The 21876-nt window shown below is 51.4% G+C and overlaps 1 protein-coding gene across 2 annotated transcripts in view; it reads left to right on the plus strand.

Moving 5' to 3' along the window:
- The first annotated feature begins 964 nt into the window (after window positions 1-964).
- The window catches only part of ZNHIT6 (zinc finger HIT-type containing 6), a 64481-nt gene continuing 43569 nt past the window's right edge, over window positions 965-21876 (plus strand). Inside the window, exons 1-4 of one of the 2 annotated variants that reach the window (XM_063938935.1) lie at window positions 965-1161; window positions 18621-18686; window positions 18762-18868; window positions 19931-20016. In XM_063938935.1, coding sequence (XP_063795005.1) covers window positions 1082-1161; window positions 18621-18686; window positions 18762-18868; window positions 19931-20016 — 339 coding nt within the window. In that variant the 5' untranslated portion in view covers window positions 965-1081. The remainder of the gene's footprint in view (window positions 1162-18620; window positions 18687-18761; window positions 18869-19930; window positions 20017-21876) is intronic. The other variant, XM_063938936.1, reaches the window with a different exon arrangement.

Below are 21876 nucleotides of genomic sequence, written 5' to 3' on the forward strand. Positions count from 1 at the left end.
GAGCACAGATATTTGCTGCACACTGAGCAGATATTTGCAGCACACTGAGGACAGATATTTGCAGCACACTGAGCACAGATATTTGCAGCACACTGAGCACAGATATTTGCAGCACACTGAGCAGATATTTGCAGCACACTGAACACAGAAACTGAGAGAACGCAGCCACGTCCTCTCGCTATCATCTCCAAAGCACGAGTGAAAATGGCGGCGAAGCGGCTCCTTATATAGAATACGAATCTCGCGAGAATACAACAGCGGGATGATGACGTTCGGGCGCGCTCGGGTTAACCGAGCAAGTCGGGAAGATTCGAGTCTGCCTCGGAACCGTGTAAAATGGGTGAAGTTCGGGGGGGTTCGGATCCCGAGGAACCGAACCCGCTCATCACTACTATTGGTCGACAGTAAGTCGACACCCAAAATAGGCCAACACAAGCATTGTTCCGACATGAGCAAGGTCAACATGCCAAAAAGTTGACATGAGTTGTTTTTTTTTTTTTACATTGTGTCGTTTTCTTCGCAGAGTGACGGGGAACCTCAATTAGTGCACCATGTTCGCTCGCCATGCTTCGGGCAAGGTGCCTCGCTCCGCTACCGCCTCGCTCGGCACAGGTTACTTATTCCCAATCGTAGTCCACGTGGATCGTAAAGTATGAAAAAGTTCAAAAAAATGGAAACAATTGTGAAAAACTCATGTCGACCTTTAGTCATGTCCGATGTCGACCTAGACCATGTTGACCTAGTGGCATTGTCGACCTAGAAACCCTGTCGACCTAATGCATGTCGACCAATAGTGGTCGACTTAATGACTGTCGACCTAAGTGTGGTCGACCTAGAGACCGGATACCCTCACTGATAATATACCGAGGTGCCGCCTGCCATCCACAACATGGCGCCCGTACCGCATTCATACGTTACGTCTGAGGTACACCATCCATAACATGGCGCCCGCCCTGCGTTCACACCACGCCCGAGGTCCGCCATTCACAACATGGCCGCCCATCCGCCCGTTCCCATGGAATCCCGCGGCCTACAGTACTAACCTGAGTTAGAGAACACACGTGTGCGGCAGGGAGCAGCCATGGAGGTCGCCGTGCCGAGCCCTGACCCGGGGGAGTGTCCTGTCACTGTGCAGCCCAAGAGGAAGATGTCTCTGTATAGGTGAGTACTTTATCCTACTCCTGTGGAACTACAGGTCACAGCATGCCCTGCTTTACATCAGATTCCAGCGACCTCTTGTGGAACTACAAGTCAAAGCATGTTCTGCCTGCCAATTCTGCATTACATAAGATTCCAGCAACCTCTCTAGCTCTAGTGGAACTACAAGTCAAAGCATGCTCTGCCTGGCAGTTCTGCATTACATAAGATTCCAGCGACCTCTCTAGCTCTTGTGGAACTACAAGTCAAAGCATGCTCTGCCTGGCAGTTCTGCATTACATAAGATTCCAGCGACCTCTCTAGCTCTTGTGGAACTACAAGTCAAAGCATGCTCTGCCTGGCAGTTCTGCATGACATAAGATTCCAGCGACCTCTCTAACTCTAGTGGAACTACAAGTCAAAGCATGCTCTGCCTGGCAGTTCTGCATTACATATGATTCCAGCGACCCCTCTAGCTCTTGTGGAACTACAAGTCAAAGCATGCGCTGAAAGGCAGTTGTGCATTACATAAGATTCCAGCAACCCCTCTAGATTTTGTGGAACTACAAGTCAAAGCATGCTCTACATGGCAGTTCTGCATTGCATAAGATTCCAGCGACCTCTCTAGCTCTTGTGGAACTACAAGTCAAAGCATGCTCTGCCTGCCAGGTGATGTTGGCCTCTGTTTCCCAGGGTTTGCGTCGGAGGACTGAGATTTCCTGGCCTCTTTGTAAGGACTGCAGCGCCTGGCTTATGCGGCCCCGTGAGTGATGCAGCTGCCGATGGTGCCGCAGATGATCCGATGCTGCTCGCTGAGCACCCCCTCTCACAGCGCAGCGTCAGTCCCGGGAATAACCCTGGTGAATATCCGGGCCACAGTCGCGGCACATACTGTATATCCCAGACTACCTCGGGTCCCTGCTTCAGTGTGAGAGGTGTTTCTGAGTAACAGTGTTCCCCCTGTACATATAATAGCGCCCAGGCCGCGGGGTTATGTTGTAGAGAGACCTGTAGGGCGTCCACATAATGGGAATATTTATAGGGCTACTGGGCATATTTAGCTGTAATCTGAATGTTCCCCATTAAATATCATTCCCTATCCTGGCAATAGGTAACTGTACTATTATGGTATTTGGCAAATCTGCCGTGGCGGGACACAGACTCCAATAAGCGCTCATTCCGGCAAAGAGTAAGGGGCCTGCACACTGAAGACATCGATGATAGATATGAACTATATGGTTAAAAATTAGGGCCCTTTTGAAAGATGTTGTTTAAAAATGAACGATATATCGCAGTCAGTCATCGTTAGTCTATCATCGTTTATCATTGCAAGCCAATTTGGACGATATTGATGTTTGCAATGTCAAATCGTTCAATGTGTATGCGAAAAATCGTTCATTTATAGTATATCTTTCAAATCGCCCAGTGTGTAGGGCCCTTTAGAAGTCGTCTCTTACGCTGCTTTACCCCCCGGTACGGACCCAGCAAGCGTGCTGCATGTGAGCATCTAATGGGCTACGCATGCCCCAGTACAGGCTGGTGGAGACAAGTGCCCCCTCTCCAGAAATGAAACTGTAGCCAATAGACTACAACGAGCTGACGGCATCTGCGGATCGCTAGCTGCCAGGGTCAATCCAGAAAGCTAAGCTGTCAGATGTCAGTAAATGTGGCTCTATGACCGCTCCTGCTGACGGCTGCAGTAAATGTGCCTCTGTGACCGCTCCTGCTGATGGCTGTGCAGTAAATGTGCCTCTGTGACCGCTCCTGCTGACGGCTGTGCAGTAAATGTGCCTCTGTGACCACTCCTGCTGACGGCTGTGCGGTAAATGTGCCTCTGTGACCGCTCCTGCTGACGGCTGTGCAGTAAATGTGCCTCTGTGACCGCTCCTGCTGACGGCTGTGCGGTAAATGTGCCTCTGTGACCGCTCCTGCTGACGGCTGTGCAGTAAATGTGCCTCTGTGACCGCTCCTGCTGACGGCTGTGCAGATTGCTTCTGGGGATGATAGTTTAGTATATCGTTCAAATCGCCCAGTGTGTAGGGCCCTTTAGAAGTCATCTCTTACGCTGCTTTACTCCCCCGGTACGGACCCAGCAAGCGTGCTGCATGTGAGCGGCTAATGGGCTACGCATGCCCCAGTACAGGCTGGTGGAGACAAGTGCCCCCTCTCCAGAAATGAAACTGTAGCCAATAGACTACAACGAGCTGACGGCATCTGCGGATCGCTAGCTGCCAGGGTCAATCCAGAAAGCTAAGCTGTCAGATGTCAGTAAATGTGGCTCTGTGACCACTCCTGCTGACGGCTGCAATAAATGTGCCTCTGTGACCGCTCCTGCTGATGGCTGTGCAGTAAATGGGCCTCTGTGACCGCTCCTACTGACGGCTGTGCAGTAAATGTGCCTCTGTGACCGCTCCTGCTGATGGCTGTGCAGTAAATGTGCCTCTGTGACCGCTCCTGCTGATGGCTGTGCAGTAAATGTGGCCCTGTGACCGCTCCTGCTGGCGGCTGTGCAGTAAATGTGCCTCTGTGACCGCTCCTGCTGACGGCTGTGCAGTAAATGTGCCTCTGTGACCGCTCCTGCTGACGGCCGTGCAGTAAATGTGCCTCTGTGACCGCTCCTGCTGACGGCTGTGCAGTAAATGTGCCTCTGTGACCGCTCCTGCTGGCGGCTGTGCAGTAAATGTGCCTCTGTGACCGCTCCTGCTGACGGTTGTGCAGTAAATGTGCCTCTGTGACCGCTCCTGCTGACGGTTGTGCAGTAAATGTGCCTCTGTGACCGCTCCTGCTGACGGTTGTGCAGTAAATGTGCCTCTGTGACCGCTCCTGCTGACGGCTGTGCAGTAAATGTGCCTCTGTGACCGCTCCTGCTGACGGCTGCAGTAAATGTGCCTCTGTGACCGCTCCTGCTGACGGCTGCAGTAAATGTGCCTCTGTGACCGCTCCTGCTGACGGCTGTGCAGTAAATGTGCCTCTGTGACCGCTCCTGCTGACGGCTGTGCAGTAAATGTGCCTCTGTGACCGCTCCTGCTGACGGCTGTGCAGTAAATGTGCCTCTGTGACCGCTCCTGCTGACGGCTGTGCAGTAAATGTGCCTCTGTGACCGCTCCTGCTGACGGCTGTGCAGTAAATGTGCCTCTGTGACCGCTCCTGCTGACGGCTGTGCGGTAAATGTGCCTCTGTGACCGCTCCTGCTGACGGCTGTGCGGTAAATGTGCCTCTGTGACCGCTCCTGCTGACGGCTGCAGTAAATGTGCCTCTGTGACCGCTCCTGCTGACGGCTGCAGTAAATGTGCTTCTGTGACCGCTCCTGCTGACGGCTGCAGTAAATGTGCCTCTGTGACCGCTCCTGCTGACGGCTGTGCAGTAAATGTGCCTCTGTGACCGCTCCTGCTGACGGCTGTGCAGATTGCTACTGGGGAGGATAGAGAGTGACCATAGACGGTAATATCAGTGTTACATATATACTGCGGCGAGCCTCTGACAGCGTCAGTCCCCGAGTACTCCGGTAACAGTATCCTGCACATAGGATCCTATTATATGTTTGTTATAATGTAATTGGGGTTCCAGCTTATAATACCGCTGTCAGTGGGCAGTGATTGTATCTGACAGTGAGTTGCGCTGATACACTTGTGCGTCTGTGACCTATAGCGTGATAAACATCGGCTCATAGGTGGCCACCCCATGGTAATTTGTGGGAGGTACATGTAGTCGCCTTCCTCCTCTCTGCCTCACCTCCACCTTCATTGCCGCGTCTGACACTTGCTTCCAAGATTTCCCGCATTCCACCCCCGTCCTCCAGAGTCCACTCCGGTCTCTAGTCTTCCTACCGGACTCGCTATTTCAGATGTGCCCTCAGGACTCGCCTTTATCAAAGCCTAAATATTCTCCCTCCTCTCCTCCCTTGTCCATTGCTTCTCCACAGATCACCCTCCAGCTGTCCTCCCCTCCCATTAGATGTAACTGCCAGGGCAGGGCCCTCCTTCCTCATGTGCCTACCTACCCTTGCTCCCAGATCTCATTGTCTCCTAGTCCCGTTCAGCGACTCTGCTCGCCCGTCACTGGGTACAGGCTTATTGAGGACTGACCTGTTACTCCGTTATCCAACCCACCTACCATGTCTTTTGGTTTATTCCTCTGTGTTGTTCCAAAGTCAATTGACTGTAGCCTACTTACCATCAAACTTCACAGCTACGTGTATACTACCTGTATGACACAGGGATCGTGTAATAATTAGCATTACTGCCTCACAGCACTGAGGTCATGGGTTCAATTCCCACCGGGTTCTCCGGTTTCCGCCCACAATCAAAAAATATACTGGTAGGCTAATTGGCTCCCAACAAAAATTAACCCTAGCATGAATATGTGCGTGTACTTGTGATAGGGAATATAGAGTGTAAGCTGTGAATGGTCAAATATTCTCTGTACAGCGCTGCGGAATATGTGTGCGCTATATAAATAACTGTGCTGGGATTATGCTGGTGTATGGCGGTGCTGGGCTGACGTTACTCTGTGCTGTGGTTATGCTGATGTATGGCGGTGCTGACGTTACTCTGTGGTTATGCTGATGTATGGCGGTGCTGACGTTACTCTGTGGTTATGCTGATGTATGGCGGTGCTGGGCTCACGTTACTCTGTGCTGGGGTTATGCTGGTGTATGGCGGTGCTGGGATGACGTTACTCTGTGCTGGGGTTATGCTGGTGTATGGCGTCGCTGGGATGACGTTACTCTGTGCTGGGGTTATGCTGGTGTATGGCGGTGCTGGGATTACGTTACTCTGTGCTGGGGTTATGCTGGTGTATGGCGGTGCTGGGATGACGTTACTCTATGCTGGTGTATGGTGGTGCTGGGATGACGTTACTCTGTGCTGGGGTTATGCTGGTGTATGGCGTAGCTGGGATGACGTTACTCTGTGCTGGGGTTATGCTGGTGTATGGCGGTGCTGGGATTACGTTACTCTGTGCTGTGGTAATGCTGATGTATGGCGGTGCTGGGCTGACGTTACTCTGTGCTGGGGTTATGCTGGTGTATGGTGGTGCTGGGATGACGTTACTCTGTGCTGGGGTTATGCTGGTGTATGGCGGTGCTGGGCTGACGTTACTCTGCTGGGGTTATGCTAGTGTATGGCGGTGCTGGGCTGACATTACTCTGTGCTGTGGTTATGCTGGTGTATGGCGGTGCTGGGATAACGTTACTCTGTGCTGTGGTTATGCTGATGTATGGCGGTGCTGGGATGACGTTACTCTGTGCTGTGGTTATGCTGATGTATGGCGGTGCTGACTTTACTCTGTGCTGTGGTTATGCTGGTGTATGGCGGTGCTGGGATGACGTTACTCTGTGCTGTGGTTATGCTGGTGTATGGCGGTGCTAGGATGACGTTACTCTGTGCTGGGGTTATGCTCATGTATGGCGGTGCTGGGATGACGTTACTCTGTGCTGTGGTTATGCTGGTGTATGGCGGTGCTGGGATGACGTTACTCTGTGCTGGGGTTATGCTTGTGTATGGTGGTGCTGGGATGACGTTACTCTGTGCTGTGGTTATGCTGGTGTATGGCGGTGCTGGGATGACGGTACTCTGTGCTGTGGTTATGCTGGTGTATGGCAGTGCTGACGTTACTCTGTGCTGTGGTTATGCTGGTGTATGGCAGTGCTGACGTTATTCCGTGCTGGGGTTATGCTGGTGTATGGCGGTGCTGGGATGACGTTACTCTGTGCTGTGGTTATGCTGGTGTATGGCGGTTCTGACGTTATTCCATGCTGTGGTTATGCTGGTGTATGGTGGTGCTGACGTTATTCTGTGCTGTGGTTAGGCTGGTGTATGGCGGTGCTGGGATGACGTTACTCTGTGCTGTGGTTATGCTGGTGTATGGCGGTGCTGGGATGACGTTACTCTGTGCTGGGGTTATGCTGGTGTATGGTGGTGCTGACGTTATTCTGTGCTGTGGTTAGGCTGGTGTATGGCGGTGCTGGGATGACGTTACTCTGTGCTGTGGTTATGCTGGTGTATGGCGTCGCTGGGATGACGTTACTCTGTGCTGTGGTTATGCTGATGTATGGTGGTGCTGGGATGACGTTACTCTGTGCTGTGGTTATGCTGATGTATGGTGGTGCTGGGATGACGGTACTCTGTGCTGTGGTTATGCTGGTGTATGGCAGTGCTGATGTTACTCTGTGCTGTGGTTATGCTGGTGTATGGCAGTGCTGGCGTTATTCCGTGCTGGGGTTATGCTGGTGTATGGCGGTGCTGGGATGACGTTACTCTGTGCTGTGGTTATGCTGGTGTATGGCGGTTCTGACGTTATTCCATGCTGTGGTTATGCTGGTGTATGGTGGTGCTGACGTTATTCTGTGCTGTGGTTAGGCTGGTGTATGGCGGTGCTGGGATGACGTTACTCTGTGCTGTGGTTATGCTGGTGTATGGCGGTGCTGGGATGACGTTACTCTGTGCTGGGGTTATGCTGGTGTATGGTGGTGCTGACGTTATTCTGTGCTGTGGTTAGGCTGGTGTATGGCGGTGCTGGGATGACGTTACTCTGTGCTGTGGTTATGCTGGTGTATGGCGTCGCTGGGATGACGTTACTCTGTGCTGTGGTTATGCTGATGTATGGTGGTGCTGGGATGACGTTACTCTGTGCTGTGGTTATGCTGATGTATGGTGGTGCTGGGATGACGTTACTCTGTGCTGTGGTTATGCTGGTGTATGGTGGTGCTGACGTTACTCTGTGCTGTGGTTATGCTGATGTATGGTGGTGCTGACGTTACTCTGTGCTGTGGTTATGCTGATGTATGGCGGTGCTGGGATGACGTTACTCTGTGCTGTGGTTATGCCTGTGTATGGAGGCGCTGACGTTACTCTGTGCTGTGGTTATGCTGGTGTATGGCGGTGCTGACGTTACTCTGTGCTGTGGTTATGCTGATATATGGTGGTGCTGACGTTACTCTGTGCTGTGGTTATGCTGGTGTATGGCGGTGCTGACGTTACTCTGTGCTGGGGTTATGCTGATGTATGGAGGTGCTGACGTTACTCTGTGCTGTGGTTATGCTGATGTATGGAGGCGCTGACGTTACTCTGTGCTGTGGTTATGCTGATGTATGGTGGTGCTGACGTTACTCTGCTGTGGTTATGCTGGTGTATGGCGGTGCTGGGATGACGTTACTCTGTGCTGTGGTTATGCTGGTGTATGGAGGCGCTGACGTTACTCTGCTGGGGTTATGCTGATGTATGGAGGCGCTGACGTTACTCTGTGCTGTGGTTATGCTGATGTATGGAGGCGCTGACGTTACTCTGTGCTGTGGTTATGCTGGTGTATGACGGTGCTGACGTTACTCTGTGCTGTGGTTATGCTGGTGTATGGCGGTGCTGACGTTACTCTGTGCTGTGGTTATGCTGGTGTATGGATGCGCTGACGTTACTCTGTGCTGGGGTTATGCTGGTGTATGGCGGTGCTGACGTTACTCTGTGCTGTGGTTATGCTGGTGTATGGATGCGCTGACGTTACTTTGTGCTGGGATTATGCTGGTGTATGGTGGTGCTGGGATGACGTTACTCTGTGCTGTGGTTATGCTGGTGTATGGAGGCGCTGACGTTACTCTGTGCTGTGGTTATGCTGGTGTATGGCGTTGCTGACGTTACTCTGTGCTGTGGTTATGCTGGTGTATGGTGGTGCTGACGTTGCTCTGTGCTTTGGTTATGCTGGTGTATGGCGTTGCTGACGTTACTCTGTGCTGTGGTTATGCTGGTGTATGGTGGTGCTGACGTTGCTCTGTGCTTTGGTTATGCTGGTGTATGGATGTGCTGACGTTACTCTGTGCTGTGGTTATGCTGGTGTATGGATGTGCTGACGTTACTCTGTGCTGTGGTTATGCTGGTGTATGGATGTGCTGACGTTACTCTGTGCTGTGGTTATGCTGGTGTATGGCGGTGCTGGGATGACGTTACTCTGTGCTGTGGTTATGCTGATGTATGGAGGTGCTGACGTTACTCTGTGCTGTGGTTATGCTGGTGTATGGCGGTGCTGGGATGACGTTACTCTGTGCTGTGGTTATGCTGGTGTATGGTGGTGCTGACGTTACTCTGTGCTGGGGTTATGCTGGTGTATGGAGGCGCTGACGTTACTCTGTGCTGTGGTTATGCTGATGTATGGAGGCGCTGACGTTACTCTGTGCTGTGGTTATGCTGGTGTATGGAGGCGCTGACGTTACTCTGTGCTGTGGTTATGCTGGTGTATGGAGGCGCTGACGTTACTCTGTGCTGGGGTTATGCTGATGTATGGAGGCGCTGACGTTACTCTGTGCTGTGGTTATGCTGGTGTATGGCGGTGCTGACGTTACTCTGTGCTGTGGTTATGCTGGTGTATGGCGGTGCTGACGTTACTCTGTGCTGTGGTTATGCTGGTGTATGGCGGTGCTGACGTTACTCTGTGCTGTGGTTATGCTGGTGTATGGTGGTGCTGGGATGACGTTACTCTGTGCTGGGGTTATGCTGGTGTATGGTGGTGCTGGGATGACGTTACTCTGTGCTGTGGTTATGCTGGTGTATGGATGCGCTGACGTTACTCTGTGCTGGGGTTATGCTGGTGTATGGTGGTGCTGGGATGACGTTACTCTGTGCTGGGGTTATGCTGATGTATGGAGGCGCTGACGTTACTCTGTGCTGTGGTTATGCTGGTGTATGGCGGTGCTGACGTTACTCTGTGCTGTGGTTATGCTGGTGTATGGAGGCGCTGACGTTACTCTGTGCTGTGGTTATGCTGGTGCTGACGTTGCTCTGTGCTTTGGTTATGGTGGTGCTGACGTTACTCTGTGCTGTGGTTATGCTGGTGTATGGATGCGCTGACGTTACTCTGTGCTGTGGTTATGCTGGTGTATGGTGGTGCTGGGATGACGTTACTCTGTGCTGTGGTTTATGCTGGTGTACGGCGGTGCTGTGGTTATGCTGGTGTATGGCGGTGCTGACGTTACTCTGTGCTGGGGTTATGCTGGTGTATGGCGGTGCAGACGTTACTCTGTGCTGTGGTTATGCTGGTGTATGGATGCGCTGACGTTACTCTGTGTTGGGGTTATGCTGGTGTATGGTGGTGCTGGGATGACGTTACTCTGTGCTGTGGTTATGCTGGTGTATGGAGGCGCTGACGTTACTCTGTGCTGTGGTTATGCTGGTGTATGGCGTTGCTGACGTTACTCTGTGCTGTGGTTATGCTGGTGTATGGTGGTGCTGACGTTGCTCTGTGCTTTGGTTATGCTGGTGTATGGCGTTGCTGACGTTACTCTGTGCTGTGGTTATGCTGGTGTATGGATGTGCTGACGTTACTCTGTGCTGTGGTTATGCTGGTGTATGGCGGTGTTGGGATGACGTTACTCTGTGCTGTGGTTATGCTGATGTATGGAGGTGCTGACGTTACTCTGTGCTGTGGTTATGCTGGTGTATGGCGGTGCTGGGATGACGTTACTCTGTGCTGTGGTTATGCTGGTGTATGGTGGTGCTGACGTTACTATGCTGGTGTATGGAGGCGCTGACGTTACTCTGTGCTGTGGTTATGCTGATGTATGGAGGCGCTGACGTTACTCTGTGCTGTGGTTATGCTGGTGTATGGAGGCGCTGACGTTACTCTGTGCTGTGGTTATGCTGGTGTATGGCGGTGCTGACGTTACTCTGTGCTGTGGTTATGCTGATGTATGGAGGCGCTGACGTTACTCTGTGCTGTGGTTATGCTGGTGTATGGCGGTGCTGGGATGACGTTACTCTGTGCTGGGGTTATGCTGGTGTATGGCGTCGCTGGGATGACGTTACTCTGTGCTGGGGTTATGCTGGTGTATGGCGGTGCTGGGATTACGTTACTCTGTGCTGGGGTTATGCTGGTGTATGGCGGTGCTGGGATGACGTTACTCTGTGCTGGGGTTATGCTGGTGTATGGTGGTGCTGGGATGACGTTACTCTGTGCTGGGGTTATGCTGGTGTATGGCGTCGCTGGGATGACGTTACTCTGTGCTGGGGTTATGCTGGTGTATGGCGGTGCTGGGATTACGTTACTCTGTGCTGTGGTAATGCTGATGTATGGCGGTGCTGGGCTGACGTTACTCTGTGCTGGGGTTATGCTGGTGTATGGTGGTGCTGGGATGACGTTACTCTGTGCTGGGGTTATGCTGGTGTATGGCGGTGCTGGGCTGACGTTACTCTGCTGGGGTTATGCTAGTGTATGGCGGTGCTGGGCTGACGTTACTCTGTGCTGTGGTTATGCTGGTGTATGGCGGTGCTGGGATAACGTTACTCTGTGCTGTGGTTATGCTGATGTATGGCGGTGCTGGGATGACGTTACTCTGTGCTGTGGTTATGCTGATGTATGGCGGTGCTGACTTTACTCTGTGCTGTGGTTATGCTGGTGTATGGCGGTGCTGGGATGACGTTACTCTGTGCTGTGGTTATGCTGGTGTATGGCGGTGCTGGGATGACGTTACTCTGTGCTGGGGTTATGCTCATGTATGGCGGTGCTGGGATGACGTTACTCTGTGCTGTGGTTATGCTGGTGTATGGCGGTGCTGGGATGACGTTACTCTGCTGGGGTTATGCTTGTGTATGGTGGTGCTGGGATGACGTTACTCTGTGCTGTGGTTATGCTGGTGTATGGCGGTGCTGGGATGACGGTACTCTGTGCTGTGGTTATGCTGGTGTATGGCAGTGCTGACGTTACTCTGTGCTGTGGTTATGCTGGTGTATGGCAGTGCTGACGTTATTCCGTGCTGGGGTTATGCTGGTGTATGGCGGTGCTGGGATGACGTTACTCTGTGCTGTGGTTATGCTGGTGTATGGCGGTTCTGACGTTATTCCATGCTGTGGTTATGCTGGTGTATGGCGGTGCTGACGTTATTCTGTGCTGTGGTTATGCTGGTGTATGGCGGTGCTGGGATGACGTTACTCTGTGCTGGGGTTATGCTGGTGTATGGTGGTGCTGACGTTACTCTGTGGTTATGCTGGTGTATGGCGTCGCTGGGATGACGTTACTCTGTGCTGTGGTTATGCTGATGTATGGTGGTGCTGGGATGACGTTACTCTGTGCTGTGGTTATGCTGATGTATGGTGGTGCTGGGATGACGTTACTCTGTGCTGTGGTTATGCTGGTGTATGGTGGTGCTGACGTTACTCTGTGCTGTGGTTATGCTGATGTATGGTGGTGCTGACGTTACTCTGTGCTGTGGTTATGCTGATGTATGGCGGTGCTGGGATGACGTTACTCTGTGCTGTGGTTATGCCTGTGTATGGAGGCGCTGACGTTACTCTGTGCTGTGGTTATGCTGGTGTATGGCGGTGCTGACGTTACTCTGTGCTGTGGTTATGCTGATGTATGGTGGTGCTGACGTTACTCTGTGCTGTGGTTATGCTGGTGTATGGCGGTGCTGACGTTACTCTGTGCTGGGGTTATGCTGATGTATGGAGGTGCTGTGGTTATGCTGATGTATGGAGGCGCTGACGTTACTCTGTGCTGTGGTTATGCTGATGTATGGAGGTGCTGACGTTACTCTGTGCTGTGGTTATGCTGATGTATGGTGGTGCTGACGTTACTCTGTGCTGTGGTTATGCTGGTGTATGGCGGTGCTGGGATGACGTTACTCTGTGCTGTGGTTATGCTGATGCATGGAGGCGCTGACGTTACTCTGTGCTGTGGTTATGCTGGTGTATGGTGGTGCTGACGTTACTCTGTGCTGGGGTTATGCTGGTGTATGGAGGCGCTGACGTTACTCTGTGCTGTGGTTATGCTGGTGTATGGAGGCGCTGACGTTACTCTGTGCTGTGGTTATGCTGGTGTATGGAGGCGCTGACGTTATTCTGTGCTGTGGTTATGCTGGTGTATGGCGGTGCTGACGTTACTCTGTGCTGTGGTTATGCTGATGTATGGTGGTGCTGACGTTACTCTGCTGTGGTTATGCTGATGTATGGTGGTGCTGACGTTACTCTGTGCTGTGGTTATGCTGGTGTATGGAGGCGCTGACGTTACTCTGCTGGGGTTATGCTGATGTATGGAGGCGCTGACGTTACTCTGTGCTGTGGTTATGCTGATGTATGGAGGTGCTGACGTTACTCTGTGCTGTGGTTATGCTGATGTATGGTGGTGCTGACGTTACTCTGTGCTGTGGTTATGCTGGTGTATGGCGGTGCTGGGATGACGTTACTCTGTGCTGTGGTTATGCTGATGCATGGAGGCGCTGACGTTACTCTGTGCTGTGGTTATGCTGGTGTATGGTGGTGCTGACGTTACTCTGTGCTGGGGTTATGCTGGTGTATGGAGGCGCTGACGTTACTCTGTGCTGTGGTTATGCTGGTGTATGGAGGCGCTGACGTTATTCTGTGCTGTGGTTATGCTGGTGTATGGCTGTGCTGACGTTACTCTGTGCTGTGGTTATGCTGATGTATGGTGGTGCTGACGTTACTCTGCTGTGGTTATGCTGATGTATGGTGGTGCTGACGTTACTCTGTGCTGTGGTTATGCTGGTGTATGGAGGCGCTGACGTTACTCTGCTGGGGTTATGCTGATGTATGGAGGCGCTGACGTTACTCTGTGCTGTGGTTATGCTGATGTATGGAGGCGCTGACGTTACTCTGTGCTGTGGTTATGCTGGTGTATGACGGTGCTGACGTTACTCTGTGCTGTGGTTATGCTGGTGTATGGCGGTGCTGACGTTACTCTGTGCTGTGGTTATGCTGGTGTATGGATGCGCTGACGTTACTCTGTGCTGGGGTTATGCTGGTGTATGGCGGTGCTGACGTTACTCTGTGCTGTGGTTATGCTGGTGTATGGATGCGCTGACGTTACTTTGTGCTGGGGTTATGCTGGTGTATGGTGGTGCTGGGATGACGTTACTCTGTGCTGTGGTTATGCTGGTGTATGGAGGCGCTGACGTTACTCTGTGCTGTGGTTATGCTGGTGTATGGCGTTGCTGACGTTACTCTGTGCTGTGGTTATGCTGGTGTATGGTGGTGCTGACGTTACTCTGTGCTTTGGTTATGCTGGTGTATGGCGTTGCTGACGTTACTCTGTGCTGTGGTTATGCTGGTGTATGGTGGTGCTGACGTTGCTCTGTGCTTTGGTTATGCTGGTGTATGGCGTTGCTGACGTTACTCTGTACTGTGGTTATGCTGGTATATGGATGTGCTGACGTTACTCTGTGCTGTGGTTATGCTGGTGTATGGCGGTGCTGGGATGACGTTACTCTGTGCTGTGGTTATGCTGATGTATGGAGGTGCTGACGTTACTCTGTGCTGTGGTTATGCTGGTGTATGGCGGTGCTGGGATGACGTTACTCTGTGCTGTGGTTATGCTGGTGTATGGTGGTGCTGACGTTACTCTGTGCTGGGGTTATGCTGGTGTATGGAGGCGCTGACGTTACTCTGTGCTGTGGTTATGCTGATGTATGGAGGCGCTGACGTTACTCTGTGCTGTGGTTATGCTGGTGTATGGAGGCGCTGACGTTACTCTGTGCTGGGGTTATGCTGATGTATGGAGGCGCTGACGTTACTCTGTGCTGTGGTTATGCTGGTGTATGGCGGTGCTGACGTTACTCTGTGCTGTGGTTATGCTGGTGTATGGCGGTGCTGACGTTACTCTGTGCTGTGGTTATGCTGGTGTATGGTGGTGCTGGGATGACGTTACTCTGTGCTGTGGTTATGCTGGTGTATGGATGCGCTGACGTTACTCTGTGCTGGGGTTATGCTGGTGTATGGTGGTGCTGGGATGACGTTACTCTGTGCTGTGGTTATGCTGGTGTATGGATGCGCTGACGTTACTCTGTGCTGGGGTTATGCTGGTGTATGGTGGTGCTGGGATGACGTTACTCTGTGCTGGGGTTATGCTGATGTATGGAGGCGCTGACGTTACTCTGTGCTGTGGTTATGCTGGTGTATGGCGGTGCTGACGTTACTCTGCTGTGGTTATGCTGGTGTATGGAGGCGCTGACGTTACTCTGTGCTGTGGTTATGCTGGTGTATGGTGGTGCTGACGTTGCTCTGTGCTTTGGTTATGGTGGTGCTGACGTTACTCTGTGCTGTGGTTATGCTGGTGTATGGTGGTGCTGGGATGACGTTACTCTGTGCTGTGGTTTATGCTGGTGTACGGCGGTGCTGACGTTACTCTGTGCTGTGGTTATGCTGGTGTATGGAGGCGCTGTGGTTATGCTGGTGTATGGCGGTGCTGACGTTACTCTGTGCTGGGGTTATGCTGGTGTATGGCGGTGCTGACGTTACTCTGTGCTGTGGTTATGCTGGTGTATGGATGCGCTGACGTTACTCTGTGTTGGGGTTATGCTGGTGTATGGTGGTGCTGGGATGACGTTACTCTGTGCTGTGGTTATGCTGGTGTATGGAGGCGCTGACGTTACTCTGTGCTGTGGTTATGCTGGTGTATGGCGTTGCTGACGTTACTCTGCTGTGGTTATGCTGGTGTATGGCGTTGCTGACGTTACTCTGTGCTGGGGTTATGCTGGTGTATGGCGTTGCTGACCTTACTCTGTGCTGTGGTTATGCTGGTGTATGGTGGTGCTGACGTTGCTCTGTGCTTTGGTTATGCTGGTGTATGGCGTTGCTGACGTTACTCTGTACTGTGGTTATGCTGGTATATGGAGGCGCTGACGTTACTCTGTGCTGTGGTTATGCTGATGTATGGAGGTGCTGACGTTACTCTGTGCTGTGGTTATGCTGGTGTATGGCGGTGCTGGGATGACGTTACTCTGTGCTGTGGTTATGCTGATGTATGGAGGCGCTGACGTTACTCTGTGCTGTGGTTATGCTGGTGTATGGTGGTGCTGACGTTACTCTGCTGGGGTTATGCTGGTGTATGGAGGCGCTGACGTTACTCTGTGCTGTGGTTATGCTGATGTATGGAGGCGCTGACGTTACTCTGTGCTGTGGTTATGCTGGTGTATGGAGGCGCTGACGTTACTCTGTGCTGTGGTTATGCTGGTGTATGGCGGTGCTGACGTTACTCTGTGCTGTGGTTATGCTGATGTATGGAGGCGCTGACGTTACTCTGTGCTGTGGTTATGCTGGTGTATGGAGGCGCTGACGTTACTCTGTGCTGTGGTTATGCTGGTGTATGGCGGTGTGACGTTACTCTGTGCTGTGGTTATGCTGATGTATGGAGGCGCTGGGATGACGTTACTCTGTGCTGGGGTTATGCTGGTGTATGGCGGTGCTGACGTTACTCTGTGCTGTGGTTATGCTGGTGTATGGCGGTGCTGACGTTACTCTGTGCTGTGGTTATGCTGATGTATGGAGGCGCTAACGTTACTCTGTGCTGGGGTTATGCTGATGTATGGAGGCGCTGACGTTACTCTGTGCTGTGGTTATGCTGATGTATGGTGGTGCTGACGTTACTCTGTGCTGTGGTTATGCTGGTGTATGGAGGCGCTGACGTTACTCTGTGCTGGGGTTATGCTGGTGTATGGATGCGCTGACGTTACTTTGTGCTGGGGTTATGCTGGTGTATGGTGGTGCTGGGATGACGTTACTCTGTGCTGGGGTTATGCTGATGTATGGAGGTGTTGACGTTACTCTGTGCTGTGGTTATGCTGGTGTATGGCGGTGCTGACGTTACTCTGTGCTGTGGTTATGCTGGTATATGGAGGCGCTGACGTTACTCTGTGCTGTGGTTATGCTGGTGTATGGTGGTGCTGACGTTGCTCTGTGCTTTGGTTATCCTGGTGTATGGTGGTGCTGACGTTACTCTGTGCTGTGGTTATGCTGGTGTATGGAGGCGCTGACGTTACTCTGTGCTGTGGTTATGCTGGTGTATGGTGGTGCTGGGATGACGTTACTCTGTGCTGTGGTTATGCTGGTGTATGGAGGCGCTGACGTTACTCTGTGCTGTGGTTATGCTGGTGTATGGAGGCGCTGACGTTACTCTGTGCTGGGGTTATGCTGGTGTATGGATGCGCTGACGTTACTTTGTGCTGGGGTTATGCTGGTGTATGGTGGTGCTGGGATGACGTTACTCTGTGCTGGGGTTATGCTGGTGTATGGCGGTGCTGACGTTACTCTGTGCTGTGGTTATGCTGATGTATGGAGGCGCTGACGTTACTCTGTGCTGTGGTTATGCTGGTGTATGGAGGCGCTGACGTTACTCTGTGCTGTGGTTATGCTGATGTATGGTGGTGCTGACGTTACTCTGTGCTGTGGTTATGCTGATGTATGGTGGCGCTGACGTTACTCTGTGCTGTGGTTATGCTGATGTATGGAGGCGCTGACGTTACTCTGTGCTGTGGTTATGCTGGTGTATGGCGGTGCTGGGATGACGTTACTCTGTGCTGTGGTTATGCTGATGTATGGTGGTGCTGACGTTACTCTGTGCTGTGTTTATGCTGATGTATGGAGGCGCTGACGTTACTCTGTGCTGTGGTTATGCTGATGTATGGAGGCGCTGACGTTACTCTGTGCTGTGGTTATGCTGATGTATGGTGGTGCTGACGTTACTCTGTGCTGTGGTTATGCTGGTGTATGGAGGCGCTGACGTTACTCTGTGCTGGGGTTATGCTGGTGTATGGTGGTGCTGACGTTACTCTGTGCTGTGGTTATGCTGGTGTATGGAGGCGCTGACGTTACTCTGTGCTGTGGTTATGCTGATGTATGGAGGCGCTGACGTTACTCTGTGCTGTGGTTATGCTGATGTATGGTGGTGCTGACGTTACTCTGTGCTGTGGTTATGCTGGTGTATGGAGGCGCTCACGTTACTCTGTGCTGGGGTTATGCTGGTGTATGGATGCGCTGACGTTACTTTGTGCTGTGGTTATGCTGGTGTATGGTGGTGCTGACGTTACTCTGTGCTGTGGTTATGCTGGTGTATGGTGGTGCTGGGATGACGTTACTCTGTGCTGGGGTTATGCTGATGTATGGAGGCGTTGACGTTACTCTGTGCTGTGGTTATGCTGGTGTATGGCGGTGCTGACGTTACTCTGTGCTGTGGTTATGCTGGTATATGGAGGCGCTGACGTTACTCTGTGCTGTGGTTATGCTGGTGTATGGTGGTGCTGACGTTGCTCTGTGCTTTGGTTATCCTGGTGTATGGTGGTGCTGACGTTACTCTGTGCTGTGGTTATGCTGGTGTATGGTGGTGCTGGGATGACGTTACTCTGTGCTGTGGTTATGCTGGTGTATGGAGGCGCTGACGTTACTCTGTGCTGTGGTTATGCTGGTGTATGGTGGTGCTGGGATGACGTTACTCTGTGCTGTGGTTATGCTGGTGTATGGAGGCGCTGACGTTACTCTGTGCTGTGGTTATGCTGGTGTATGGTGGTGCTGGGATGACGTTACTCTGTGCTGTGGTTATGCTGGTGTATGGAGGCGCTGACGTTACTCTGTGCTGTGGTTATGCTGGTGTATGGAGGCGCTGACGTTACTCTGTGCTGCGGTTATGCTGGTGTATGGAGGCGCTGACGTTACTCTGTGCTGGGGTTATGCTGGTGTATGGATGCGCTGACGTTACTCTGTGCCTGTTTTCTATAGCTGTGAGACCTGTGGAGGAGAAGAAGCCAGATACAAGTGTCCGGGGTGTATGAAGTATTCCTGCAGGTACGTGGAGGGGTCTCTGTATCTCATGCTCTGCTATTGGCTTCCCACACTTAGTTACTTCCTTTCTTCCCTAAGCTTACCGTGCGTGAAGAAGCACAAAGCGGCCGTCGCCTGCAGCGGGGTCAGAGACAAGACCGCGTTTGTTCCTTTGAGCAAATTCAGCGATATAGACCTACTGAGCGGTAAGTAAATGACCTGTACTACAAATATACTGTAGGTGCTCGGGGGCGCAGTCCCTACTGATCCCCACAGTCCTCTATAGCCTTATTCATTGTGTTGTAGACTACAAGTTTCAGCATGCCTTCCAGACCATGGTTCGCAGCGGAACTCCACAGAGCGTTTGCCTGCAATGCTCTGCGGTATAGATAGGAAACGGCGTAATGCTCTGCGGTATAGATAGGAAACGGAGTAATGCTCAGTATTATGGCCTGCAATGCTCTGCAGTATAGATAGGAAACGGAGTAATGCTCAGTATTATGGCCTGCAATGCTCTGCAGTATAGATGGGAAACGGTGTAATGCTGAGTATTATGGCCTGCAATGCTCTGCAGTATAGATAGGAAACGGCGTAATGCTCAGTATTATGGCCTGCAATGCTCTGCAGTATAGATAGGAAACGGCGTAATGCTCAGTATTATGGCCTTCAATGCTCTGCAGTATAGATAGGAAACGGAGTAATGCTCAGTATTATGGCCTGCAATGCTCTGCAGTATAGATAGGAAACGGCGTAATGCTCAGTATTATGGCCTGCAATGCTCTGCAGTTTAGATAGGAAACGGCGTAATGCTCAGTATTATGGCCTGCAATGCTCTGCAGTATAGATAGGAAACGGCGTAATGCTCAGTATTATGGCCTGCAATGCTCTGCAGTATAGATAGGAAACGGCGTAATGCTCAGTATTCTGGCCTGCAATGCTCTGCAGTATAGATTGGAAATGGCGTAATGCTCAGTATTATGGCCTGCAATGCTCTGCAGTATAGATAGGAAACGGCGTAATGCTCAGTATTATAGCCGGACGCACATTATATGACGTGAGCAGGACGTATCCAAGGTGTCAGAGGCCCCTGATTGGCCGCTGCTAGTAACGTCTTGCTCTCCGACAGGTGAATATCTCAGGTACAGCCTGCGGGTGGAGTATGGGGGGGGGGGGAGCGGGAATGTAAGCGAGGAGGCGTGGCTTGTCATTGGTCGGCTGTAAACAGTCTCTTTAGTTTATCATTTACTGTTCTTTACTTTAACCCTTAGACTATCGGTTTTTGGAAGATGCTGGAAGAGTGGTGGATCGTACATCCAGGGACGGGCTGTTACCCCAGGATCCAAAGAGGAAGTCTGTACGTTGTCATGTTGTGTCTTCCTTGTACAAACCTCATAGGGAATGTTCTCTGTGTAACAGGAGGAATGAGTGCGCAATCTCACGCTGGGTACACACTGATAGATATATCTGCAGATCAGTTGATATATATCTATCTGTACACACTGCCTGATCCGTGGTGACGGACGTCAAAAACTGGGAGGGAATTTACATGCGCCCGCCCAGTTGAGCCATTAGTCACCGCCGGCTGCTGCAGCATGTGCACAACATGTGTCAGCCGGCGGTGCACACACGTGTCTGTGCTGACCACGCGTACACACACAATGATGCACCATTGTACACACACAATAATGCTGCATCGTGTGTGCAGCAGGGCCGACACAATATGTCTGTGAATAACTGCGTTCACAGACATATCATTAGTACACACTGGCTGATGGGCCAGCGATATATCGGCCAGTGTGTACCCAGCTTAACACCATTTATTATCTTTGGGTGATCTTTTTTTATTTTTATTTAATTTTTATAATTATTCGTCTGGAAAAGCTGCGTTTGTGCCGGGAATGATCTCATACAGATATTCATCTTCAGGCATTAAACAATGGCACAATTAACGTGGACCGCCCAAAACTGAACACGCACCTTAATGTCACACTCATCAACACTCATTGTATTGCCAATCACATTAGCGCAAGTTTGGGGTCACTTTTTGGTGCTTATTCCGAATATGACCTCGGTTATTCTAGATTGGCTGTAATTTCAGAGTTATATGTACGAGAAAAACACAACAGACAACGCGAACCACTCAGCTGGCAACTGGCAGTGGCTAATTACCTGTACGGGGAATATTCTAGAATGATCACGTCTCTCATCTTAAAGAATGTTCCGGTACATTCCCTTATATACACACATTATGGCTTAGTTCCCATTAATTGGGGTTATCCATTATCTCAAGTACTAGAGCCAACTGGATAAAAATCCACTTTCTCCTTCGGGGCCCGTGGTCTGCAAGGGTTATTATTTTGTTGGTCTGTGGCTTTCCAGCCGTCCAACTAATTGGTTGGTTGGAATGAAAATCTAGTAATGTATGGGAGGAAATGAATCGACCATTGGCTCCCAAATAACAGAAAATGGTTATTCAAGCAAATTGGTAAAATCAACCAGAATTAACAAGTTTTCCAAAACGTGGGTTCTCCAGTGATTGGGTTCTCGTCCGATTGTTTGCTCTGATATATTACCAGATTTTTGTTTCAACCGGCCAACTAGTTGGGTGGTTACACTGGTAATGTTAAGGTGTGTGGCCGGCTATAGTTACAGCTGTAGGTGAGAGTATATAGTTTGTATGTTCTCCCCGTGCTTGCGTGGCTTTCCTCCGGGTGCGCCGGTTTTTTTCCCACAGTCCAAAAATATACAGGTAGGTTACCTGTCTCCCAGCTGCACAATGAAGGTGGGTGTTCCTTATTCAGCTGTGATTCCCTTCCCCCGGAGAGGGTGAGATTTGTACTTACTGAAACGCTTTATGTACACGTACAAGACACATACATGACATGTACGTGACACATACATGAAATCAATTGTGTGTCACAAATAAAATCAGAATTGTCCTGAAATTTCTTGTCTTTAGTTTAATGCAATTTATGTGGGCGATCCACTGTCGGACAACCCTCCTTAATATTCTTACCTGCCCCCTTCATGTAGCAAATAGGGGGAACTCTACCTCCTTCTTACGTGAAGCAAGGGCACCGGATCATGTGTCTACCACAGAGGGTGAGATGCTCTGCATGTAGTCCGGGGGATCTGCAGGCAGGTAGGGTTACCCGAGTATACATAGAGTGCCTCCGCACCACACTCTTCCTCTCCGTAACTGCTCTGACTTTCC

Source organism: Pseudophryne corroboree, chromosome 9 (genome assembly GCF_028390025.1).
Source record: "Pseudophryne corroboree isolate aPseCor3 chromosome 9, aPseCor3.hap2, whole genome shotgun sequence".
Lineage (NCBI taxonomy): Eukaryota > Metazoa > Chordata > Amphibia > Anura > Myobatrachidae > Pseudophryne > Pseudophryne corroboree.